Below are 11,808 nucleotides of genomic sequence, written 5' to 3' on the forward strand. Positions count from 1 at the left end.
CCCGCTGCTATTTTCCCACTCTGGTGATCAGAGGTGCTTTGACCTGAAATCAGCAACCATCACATGAACTCTGAATCTGGACCTGGTCCAAGTCTGGAGTTCTGAACAGGAGTGAAGACACTCGGAAAGTTCAGGGTTTCGCTGAAGCTTCAGGTGAAAGCAGCTCCGGAGACCCGTTTACCAAACATCTGTTTGCAGGTGAGAAAATCTGAGGTCTGCACCGGTGGGACTCCTACAGTAAAACCACCACAGAGAAAGAGTGACAGGTTCAAATGACGACGACGACGATTCAAAGACAAGTTTGACAGTTTATTAATAGATTTAAAACAGGAGAAAAACATATACACAGGTCGACTGTTTCGTCCAAACAGGCTTTCGTTCAGAATCTCTGATCTGCAAACAGACGGTAAAAAGAGTCTGAAAGAACAAACAGCAGAGAGGGAAAATCCACCTTCATCCTCCTCATTGTCAGGGAGCAGTGCAGTCAGTGTGTCCTACCTGTCCCCCGTCTGTCCCCCGAACACAGACCGAGTGAGACATCGTCCCACCCAACATCTATGATACTCTAAATAAAAGTCCGAACTTCAAATGAAAACTTTGTTTAAACAAAACCTCTATGAGCCAATCAGAGAACAATGACATCACAACTGTTATACTGATGACCACATAGTGATGTCAGAGTTTGAACAGGGTCACATGACGTCCCGTGTTTGGTGCCCTGACCTCGGTAATGTTTCACAGTAATAATCTGCTGTAGGGTGGGGTTAGTCCTGAATGGAATGAAGCCTCCATAAAAACAGGACGTGTTTGCATTTGGTGGGTGGTCCTCAGGATTTGACATCAGCGTGTCACAGCGTTTCACATCGCCGAGCCCAAACGTTTGACCCGGCAAAACAAAACAACGGATTCAGGAACAAAGAGAACATCTGGAGTGATCATTAATACCATGAATAATCAAACATAATCAGCTGAGTCTAGCGTAGCTTCAGCGTTTAGATGTTAGTGTTTAAACATTGTGACATCATCATGACGCAGCTCTGTCGACCAATCAGCAGGCTACGTTTTGCAATAATGAAAACCAAACAATAACTAGATGAATGGATGCTACATTTACCATGATGCACCTGGACAATCTGTAACTGACTGTCTGATGACATCACGATGACATCATCACATTAAGAACCGAGCGAGGCGAGTTGAAACGCTGTCACTGACTGACATCTACTAAAACTGAGGACCTCTGTGAGGACAGGGGCAGGAAACTGTAGCAATAAGGCCCGCCCCCGACACCCAGAAGCCCCTCCCCCTTCCTAAACAGGAAACAGAAACATTCTCCATCTGACTGACAGATCAGTCAGGGAGTTAGCTCCTCCCACCTTTTACTAAGGGTGGGGCATGTGTAGTGGGGCGAGGCAGGGGGCGGGGCTAGCTAATACTACGTCTCGAACTGCGTGAGCAGAGCCCGGACTTCGGGTGTCAGCTGTTTGGCGGCGCTGGCGGCTTCAGCGATGGCGCGGCGGTACGGCCCCTTCCTCTTCCGATCGAAGCGCGACTGGAAGGTTTCCAGGAAGGGCGACAGCTGGGCGAGTGGTAGGAAGGACGTGGTAGGCGAGCCGAACCACGACACTCTAGCCTCCTGCCGCACCGCCAGCCCCGTATCACCGCGCCGTGACACCGTGATGCCGAGCACACGCGCCGGCCACCAGGGAAAGCCGTAGATCTTGGCCCAGACGATGTCGCCCACGCACACGGTGCGGCCATCGGGCAGCGGACACTTGGACACCGATTTGGAGAAGACGGACGACGACGACGAAGACGAGGAGGACGAGGACGACGTGGAAGATTTACGCCGCCTCTTCGGGTCACAGCCCTCCTCCTCCTCGCCGCCGCCATGCGCCTCCTCGCCATCGGCTCTGGGTGGACAAGGAGGAGAGGAGGGGTGGCGAGGCAAAAAGGTGGAGGGTGGCTCTCCTGGTGGGGCGAGGTCAAAGGTCTCTGTAGAACTGCACTCTGAGTGGGAGGAGTCCAGCGAGGAGGAGGAGGAGGGGGGAGGAGGAGGAGGCTCCACCTCCTGCTCCTCCCCTCCCTCATCTCCCCGATCGGCCCCTCCCTCCCCAGAGGGGGGGCCTCCTGAATCTCCAAGGAGAGACTGACTGTACAGGAGGAGGGGGGAGGAGTCATGGCTGTGGGTGGAGGCGGGGCACTGGGCGAAGTCGGGTTTAGCGTGGGGGCGGGGCACTGTGCAGGTTTAGATGGTGAAGGACGAGCGCCCTGTTTGGGCGGGGACGAGGACGAACACGGTCCCTCGTCTGTACGGTACCTTTGGGGTTTGAGGCGCATTCTGGGCGGGAGCGCCGTGTGAGCGCTGGAGCCGACGGCGGCACCGCTGAGGTGCTGCAGGCGGCGAGTGAAGTGGACCTTCTGGTTGTGGTTCTGCAGGGCGGCTGCTCGGGTCACAGCCTTGGTGCGGTCCTGGTTCTGGTTTTGATTAGAGGGTCGGTGGTGTGGCGGCGCCTGCGAGCTCCTCGCCAGTTTCTTGAGAACCTGTTGCGCTTTGGAGTGATCAACAGAAGAACTTTTAGCCAGAACCTTCTTAGAGTTCAGCTTCAGGTGCATGCGGTGGGACGAAGCTGACGACGAGGATGAGGAGGAAGCCACGCCCCTCAGAACGCGGCGGGAGGAAGATGATGATGATGAAGACGACACACGTATCCCTGATGACGGGCGTCTATCAGTTCGTCCTCCCTTGTCGTCACTCCGCAGTCGTTTGACCTCGGAGGAGATCGGTCCCTCCGCCGGCCTCCGCCGCCGGGGCGCCTCCTCACCCCTCAGGTCCACCGGACCCCGCCGTGTCTCTCTATGTCCACCTGTCGCCACCACACCCTTACACTTGTCACAGAGCACCTGACGGGGACGGAGCTTTATGGCGTTCATGATGGAGGTGGGCTCCTCACAGCGATAACGCCGCTTTGGCCTTTTGATCTTGCGCGGCGGTGGCTGAGGTAAGGCCTGGTTGTAAGTGTCCCTGATGAACAGCGGAGGGGGGTATGGCGCCCCCTCCTGGAATAATGGTGGCGGTTTGGAGGTCCAGGGGTGAGGAGGGGGTGGGGGTGGAGAATTGGTGGTGACCTCTTCCTGTATGGTGGACGGGTCATCACTGGCAATCGGCTGTGATTGCAGGGACATCAGAGGTCGACTCTGGTCATCCCGTCGGGGAAACACCGTGATGGGAATACCGTAAGGTCCAAACCTGGAAACACACACACACATATAGCATGAGAACCTTGGAGACTCAATCATCTTCTAATTGGTCCTGACCTCAACTTTTTTGTGGACTACAAATGTTGTTGATTTAGCAATGACCAATAATAGCCAACCAGTGATGCAGCAGTAGAGTAACCTGGCTGTATGACCAGGAGGCGCCCATTAAACCTAAACCGCTGCAAAAAGTGGATGTTCTGATACTTCAGCTTCTCTCCTGCTCATTAAACTACATCCAGCTGAATGACAGTAATGATGCTCTCATGTCCAGATGTTTGTTGTCAGACAACAGAACGAGGATGAAACAGAGAAACTTATCCACTCCACATGCTAACGTGCTAACCAGCATTAGTTTTGTTTAAATACTGAATCTATAACGCCATCTGACAACAAACACAGGAGCTAGAAACAACTTCTGACAATTCACACGTTTAAAATGATCCTCAGACAGTGAGAAGATAGATGACTAAGTGAGAGAAACCTTTTCTGTAAATCAGACACAGAGAGTCTTCTTCCGAAAGCTAGAGACAAGCAGTACACTAACGGCTACAGAAACAGCTATTACTACCCCTGTGACCGGTCTGCTTTTCGTTCCGGTACTCTAACATTATTCTTATCAGCACATTTGATTGTTTTGTTTTAAAAGAGAAGAAAGCAAAAAAAGAGACTAAAACCAGAATAACGACAGAACTTTGAGTTAATTGTAAAGTTTGGACATCACAGCTGATCAATAAAGATCAGAGACTGAAGCATGATGCAGGTGAGCTTTAAATGATGTTTAATCACTTTAGTATTGATTAGTAATCGATTAATGAAAGCGTCCGATCATTAATAAACACGATCTGTAGAAATTTTCATCAAAAAGTTGATCAGACCATGAAGTTCATTGTCTAGAACCACGTGATCCAGATTAATCAGCCATAGATTAATCATCCATCCATTCTCTATCCACCGCTTTATCCTCTCTAGGGTCATGGGGGGTGCTGGAGTCTATCCCAGCTGACTCTGAAGGCAGGGGACACCCTGGACAGGTCACCAGTCTGTCACAGGGCTACATATACAGACACACAATCACACTCACATTCACACCTACGGACAATTTAGAGTAACCAATTAACCTCAGCATGTTTTTGGACTGTGGGAGGAAGCCGGAGTACCCGGAGAAAACCCACGCATGCACAGGGAGAACATGCAAACTCCATGCAGAAAGATCCCAGGCCGGGATTTGAACCGGGGCTCTTCTTGCTGCAAGGTGAAAGTGCTAACCACTACGCCTCTGTGCAGCCCCCATAGTTTAATCAGATATGGGTCATTCCGTATGAAATCAACCAATTTTAAGAAAATTTTCCACCTGACCCTCTCAGATTTTGCTAAGTTTTTACATACATTTAGTACATTATATATGATGGGAAAATCCAAAATGTGAATGCTTTATTGTCATTAGTTTCAAAGTTATGGCCATTTGAAGTAGCTAGGGGGCACCCTATTATTGCAGCCAAAATTAAGACTTGAAATTTTCAATCATTTTCTGACTTCTATAACTTCTGAACAACAAAAGATAGAGATCTGAAATGTTCAGAATCATTTCACAGTAGGGCTGGGCGATATGGCCAAAAAATAAAATCTCGATTTTTTTAGTCATCTTGGACGATTACAATTTTAATTGATTTTTGTTACATACATTGTTAAAACATAAACGATGCCTCTTTCCCATCGTTGTAAGGCAGACAATGTGCTACAAGCCCAGTTTTACCAAAGTAGCTGTCTATCAAGCTGCAGGACTAACACTGGTGTCTATGGAGCCAGTTGAAGGCTGCAGTGATTCTGGTGACAGTGGATCAGAGTGAGGTTATTGAATATTTGTGTCTCTCTTCGCTGTTGCAGCAGTTTTGTAATTTGCAGACGGTCCCTGTTCACAGCCGGCTGCTCATAGACACCAATGTTATTTCTGCAACTTGAAAGACAGCTACTTTGATAAAACAGGGCTTGTAGCACATTGTCTGCCTTACAACGATGGGAAAGAGGCATCGTTTATGTTTTGACAACATATATCTAATGAGTTATTGATGCTGGAAGTCTGAATCTGTGAATATCTTTCCAGCTTTACCAAACGTGGGGCCACAACCACCCAAGGAGTGGTTTATTTAATTTAGAAAACAGCATTTAGTCATACCTAAAGCTTTAAGTGCTTTATTAACACAAAACTAAGAGTTCTGTGTTGTTTTATGATCACAGGTTCTGTCTAAAAAGACGTGGCATCATTTTAAACAGTGAAACCAGACTAATAAATGTAATGACCAACCAGTGTGGAATACTGGATTCTGCACAAACATAAACAACTGAATGCAGAAAACTGGACAAAGAAATTATCTACAGATATTTTCCCATCTAAATCTTTTCTTAACACAATGAATGTATTAATTATTTATGTGTGTATGAATGTATTTACTGACTTATTTATTTAGTGCCGTTAACATATCAGAGTTCTGAGTGAGTTTTTCTTTAGATAGGCAAAGGTCATTTATTGATCACATATAGGCTATTAAATAAATGATATTTTTTAAAAACAAAAGCATTTAAAATACTACTAAACAACTTAGGCATTTATTGAGCCACTAAAATCCTGTAGAGTCTACGGCCACATCAGTCTGACTATAATCATCCTCTGCAGTGTTCCCCCTGGGTTTAAATGGCTCTGAGGTGGTGGGTTGTGCTGGAGGCGCGAAGCAACGAGGGGGGTCCGGGGGCATGCCCCCCCGTAAAAATTTTAAAATCAAGATGCAAAATGGGGCATTCTGGCACAATGTGGAGCACATTTTGTTGTATTTGTAGCCATTTCCAAAAACTAAATTAAATAAAATGTTCATGTTTCTTTTCTAAAAATCAGTGATAGGGAGAAAATATGACAAATATAAACCCACTTGTCCTTGCGATCAAAACATGTCAACTAGTCCAGTCTGTTATATTCTGGTCAGATTTCCACTCCATTCCTAAATGCCACATCAGTTCTTATTACACATTTGAAAAAGACGACAAAGGACTTGAATCTGGAATCAAGTGGAGACTTTTACTTTTTTTCTAAAAACAACTACATGGGATAGGTGGTATCAGAAAATAAAAGACATCACGTGAAATTACAGGAATTTCCCTAAATTTTGACACCAAGCACAACTTGCTTCTATAAACCCTTCTATGTTTAATGTATTTTAATGAATGAATCCGAAGGTCGGACAGATATGTGTGATCTTTAGCTGTTCATATTTCATGCATTACATCCCATAGCACTTTCATTTTATACAGATCCAATCCTTAGAGAGCCAAATGATACCACATAAAATCTCTAATGGATATGATGATCAGTTTTTGTGTAATGGGGGGCCAAATGTAGCAGTTTAGAAGTTCACGATGGATAAAATCACAACTTTGTCATTCTCTGTAACATGCAGTTATAAATATAAAGTAAATATTTTCACATTTCTGAGGACTATAGGTCACTGTGAAATGATTCTGAAAATGTCAGATCTCTATCTTTTGTTGTTCAGAAGTTATAGAAGTCTGAAAATGGTTGAAAATTTCAAGTCTTAATTTTGGCTGCAATAATAGGGTGCCCCCTAGCTACTTCAAATGGCCATAACTTTGAAACTAATGACAATAAAGCATTCACATTTTGGATTTTCCCATCATATATAATGTACTAAATGTATGTAAAAACTTAGCAAAACCTGAGAGGGTCAGGTGGGGACCACTGGTTGAAATGATATGGAATGACCCATATAGTGTAATCAGCTGTAGAATAATCGGCGCTTGTTTCACTTCATCTTTATTGATCACCTGTGATGTCCAAACTTTACTTTTAACTCAAACTTGTGTTCACACTTCAGGTGTAAATTCTGCGTCCTGATTGGCTCCTGCTAGCCGTGTTTCTACAGCTACAGTCTGGTTTCTGTGGCAACCGGATCAAACCACAACACCACGAACCACGTGTTTTCCTAATGTTGCCCTCCATTCCGTGCTGAGCTGCTTTAAGCGTGTTTTATGACATCATTTTAGTAGCCACGCCCCTCGCCGTCCTTACTAACTCATCCAAAATAGACCTCCACATGTTTCTAACAACACGGACAGAGTCGTGTGGAAAACCTGGAGAAGAACAGGAGCTCTTAGCAGCAGAAGTTCAGGCGTTTATGGGATTCATCCTCAGAGATCACCATGGTAACCAGGTTATCAACAACTCATGGCTAGCAGTAAAACTACTCTGTAAACTAGTACTCACAGATACTCAAAGAACCTGAACACAGCTCAAACTAAACGCTCCTTTCAGGTTCATGCGAGGAAATTAATCATCCAATCACTGATACTTCAGCGTTGCCACGGTAACGGTCTGCACCATGTCCTCTAATGCTTCTGATTGGTCAAATCAATTTATAGCAAAAATACTTCTGTAGTACTACTGTGTACTTCATGTTCTTTATACCTTAAATGATTTAGCAGCACCCTGAAGCTCTCAGCCACAGCAGTGATCAGCTTATTGATTATTGGAATCTGATCGGTGATATTGATGAAAACATTTAAATAAAGTTTTACCTTTTAGAAAGATGTGAACTCCCCCAATAATGTTCCTGATCAGCATCATTGATCAGGCTTCTTAGGCTCTGATGTAATCTGATTACTCCTGGTTGGAGCTGTGTGTGTAATATGATTACTGTCTGCTATGATGGGACTCTAATGTAATCTGATTACCTTTTGGACACGTCCATCAGGACCCCGGAGAACACCTTCTCCCCCAGCCGGAACGACACCACCAGCGCGTCATCGATGACGTGGTCCAGGGAAACCCGGACCTCGGAACCGGGACTGAGGTCCTGGATGGATCCGGGATGTTCGGAGTCCTCCTCTCCGGGCTTCTCCTGCTTCACGGCCTCCGTCACCAGCCACCTCTTCGGGGACCGGCAGGGAGGGGACGAGTCCCGCGGGCCGCGGCCGGTCGGCTCCTCCGTCCCCACCGGGTTCTTTCCGTACCCGGTGTCTCGGTCCGGATCGGTCGGGGCAGACAGGCGGTCCGCAGTGCCTTCCGACGCGGCGCCCTCCGCGGCCCCGGGACGCAGCTCCTTCTGGACTAAAGCCGTGTAGCACCGCTCTCGGTCCGCGGTCTCGGCCCGGTCCGTGGTCACGTTGGTGGTCGGTTCTGCCGGTTCCGCCAAGGACAGGCCCGCCTCGGTGACGGGCGGCGGAGCGGGGAAGGAATGCAGGAAGACGGCGGAGGGCTGCGGGTTCGGCAGGATGCTGGCCGGTAGTCCGGGAGAGAACCGGTCAACGGAGACCCGGTCCACGGAGACCCGGTCCAGCGGTCCGTCCGCAGCGCCGCTCTCAGGAGGAGCTTTTCCCGCCGCGGGCTCCAGCTCGGGCCTGACATGGCGGCCCTCCCCGTCCGCACCGTCCTCCGTCCGGGGAACGGTCAGCTCCGGGGCGGAGCCGGACTCCTGCGGTCCGGCGGGCTCCGGCAGGGCTCCCGGGAGGGGCGGCCCGGCCGGGCCCGGTTCTGGAAGGCCCTCTGTTGTTGTTGTGGGAACCGCAGCAGCTCCTGGCTCTGCAGCCACGGCCGCCATTTTCTTCCGCTGTGCTGCCGAGCGGCGCTTAGCCCCGCCCTCCTGCAACACGGCCAGTCGTGCAGGCGCACAGCCACTGGCTCGAGGCCCTGTCAATCAAAGAAACAAAGCACAGCGTCTTCTCTGATTGGATGATTCTGTCTAAGCTACTGTGACGTCACGTGGTCGACAGGGTCTGTTTATCTTTACATGAATCAAAAATATGAGAATCAAAGATCAATCTAGAGCTGATCAACATCTCATCCTCAATATCAGTGACATCGTCCAACCACACCAGCTGCTCTGAAGCAGATTAAACACCATTCAAAACTTTCAACAACAAAATTAAACAACCATTAAATGATCAATAAGCAGAAGATCAATAAACAAGCAGCAGCTTGTTCCTCATTCCTGCTTCAACTGCTGTACTGCTGATTTGTCTCAATAATTAAATAAAAACATCAGCCAAAAATAACACACACTAAACTGCATCTAATCCCCTGAACACAGTTACCGATAATTCCACTACTTTAATCACTTTTTCAGTTATTTAAGAATATTTTTACACAATGTTTTTACTATGTAACACATAGATGTGCGTATGCAGAAAAATAACCACACAAAAAAGGAAAAATAAAACCAGACGGGGCTGCTCAGTGGTCTAGTGGTTAGCACTTTGGCCTTGCAGCAAGAAGATCCCCGGTTCCAATCCCTGGGATCTTTCTGCATGGAGTTTACATGTTCTCCCTGTGCATGCGTGGGTTTTCTCCGGGTACTCCGGCTTCCTCCCACAGTCCAAAAACATGCTGAGGTTAATTGGTTACTCTAAATTGTCCGTAGGTGTGAATGTGAGTGTGATTGTGTGTCTGTATATGTAGCCCTGTGACAGACTGGTGACCTGTCCAGGGTGTCCCCTGCCTTCACCGAGTCAGCTGGGATAGACTCCAGCACCCCCCATGACCCTGGAGAGGATAAAGTGGTGAATAGAGGATGGATGGATGGATAAAACCAGACGGCATGAAACACAGCAAACAACAGTCTCCATGTCCCTCACTAACTCCAGAGGGTCTTTTTCCAGTTTGATTATGATTCTGAACTATTTAGATTTTTTTTTTTTAAATAAAGTTCTCATGCAGTTCTGACCTCTTGCCCAGATGTTTTAATTTTTCTACTCTGCCAAACTCAGTGAAAGTGTTCCTTTACCCCTCTGTGTATTCAGTGCTTCTATCTGGTATATTCTTATTGAACTAGTTTAGCTGTACAGGAGCTACGCATGTTAGCTTTAGCCAGTTAGCATGAATCAATCTGAGCCGTGGGTTTAATGTCTGAGTTGCTTCTCAGGTGGATTTCCACTCCTCTGCTGAAACTTCTAGACCTTCCTTCTATCACAGAGCTGATATTCTCCTACTGTGAGCTCTCAGATGAACAGGATGTGAACATGTTACAGGGCTCAGATGTGGTTCCATTTTTTAAACTGTTCTTTGTTCTCAGTGTTCCATCAGGTGACTGTGGGGTTTGGTTAGTGTTCTGATTTGCTTTTCAAAGATTCTAAGTTAGGAATGAAAAAAAAATCTCAATTCACATTAATCTAATGCCTCAGTTGTTCAAGACATCATAATATCATCATAGATCAGGGGTCTGTTTCACGAAGCAGGTTCACTGAAAACTCTGAGTTTCTTAACCCTGAAATGAGGGAAACTCAGAATTTTCCGTTTCACAAAGCGAGGTAACTTAACCCTGAGACAGAGGGGTAACTCTAGCCTGTTTCACAAAGAGGGGTAACTTCAACTCTCGGTCAGTTACCGCAGTAACAGACTCTATGACTCTAACCTGGTCACCAGCAGGTTTATCTGAGAAAACCTCCAGTTTCTCTCCGTCTCCGCCCTCTTTCAGCCACACGCTGTTTCATTTCCTCATTCATTCAGTCAGTAAGCGAGCGAGTTTTGGCGTAGAACAGCTTTTATTAACGATCCAGTGGATAAAGGAGCAGCATTACTGCACAGATCATTAAATATTCGTTGGTAGATTGTTATCAGACCGAGCATAAATGTTCTCACATTTCCGGACAATTATCGGTTTGAGCGGTACCGTTTCATAATCGTTTCAAGTCCATAATCTACATAAACAACCTAATCCGTCCTTACATTTACATTACCAACCAGTCATGCTCTCACATCCAGCAGATATTGTGTGTTGCGCTGCGGTTCTTTGCAAATGGAAGTTTTTATATGATGTCAGAGGTGCAGAGTAAGACAACTGTATGGAGGACAGTCAGAAAAGTTTTCCTGTCCCTGAAACGACTTTAACTCATCATTGTGGTTTTCCTGGACATAAACCTGTCAGAACATCAAGGAGGATCCACAGGATTGCAGGTGAATGATGTAGAGATCTGTTAAATTCATTTAAATCATATTCTGTTAATGACATTGTGCTGCAGCCTCAGACTGGGATTAGTCATTTTAATTTCTTTTAGGATTTCCCAGTGTGATTGGCTGCATAGATGCACACACATCCCCATCACAGCTCCCTCACATCATGAACAGGAAGTCCATTCACAGCATAAATGTGCAGGTAGGCTACAGGTAGACTGACTACTGTTTCTAAATGTTAAAGACTGCATCATAGTTCAACATCTGTCATTCTCTGCACTGTCCAGATCAGATGTGATGCTGCATACATCATTTCTAATGTGGAGGCCACGTGGTCTGGGTCTGTTCATGACTCCAGGATTTATGGAGAGTCTAACCTGAGCAACAGACTGCAGCGTGGTCAGCAGCATAAAGATTTTCACAATAGAATTCTCTTGTCTCCCTCCTTTAATATACTCTGATGTTGCACTTCTTTCTAAAAACATGATCAAACTCGCCATATGAGCGCGTTAAAAACTTCCATTTCAAAAACGCAGCCTTTCGCTTCCCCGTTTCCATGGTGACTCGTCGAATCGGGGCTCCATTGATGCTGTCTT

At 46.7% G+C, this 11,808-nt stretch overlaps 1 protein-coding gene across 1 annotated transcript; it reads right to left on the minus strand.

The window, feature by feature from the left end:
* Positions 1 to 296: 296 nt before the first annotated feature.
* Positions 297 to 8,904, minus strand: pwwp2a (PWWP domain containing 2A). The gene is given in 3 exon segments (XM_022220591.2): positions 297 to 2,124; positions 2,127 to 3,250; positions 7,999 to 8,904. Coding segments are annotated over 3 exon segments (2,679 nt in total). The 5' UTR covers positions 8,865 to 8,904; the 3' UTR covers positions 297 to 1,435.
* Between the last annotated feature and the right edge of the window lie 2,904 nt (positions 8,905 to 11,808).

This window comes from Acanthochromis polyacanthus, chromosome 17 (genome assembly GCF_021347895.1).
Source record: "Acanthochromis polyacanthus isolate Apoly-LR-REF ecotype Palm Island chromosome 17, KAUST_Apoly_ChrSc, whole genome shotgun sequence".
NCBI classification, from domain to species: domain Eukaryota; kingdom Metazoa; phylum Chordata; class Actinopteri; family Pomacentridae; genus Acanthochromis; species Acanthochromis polyacanthus.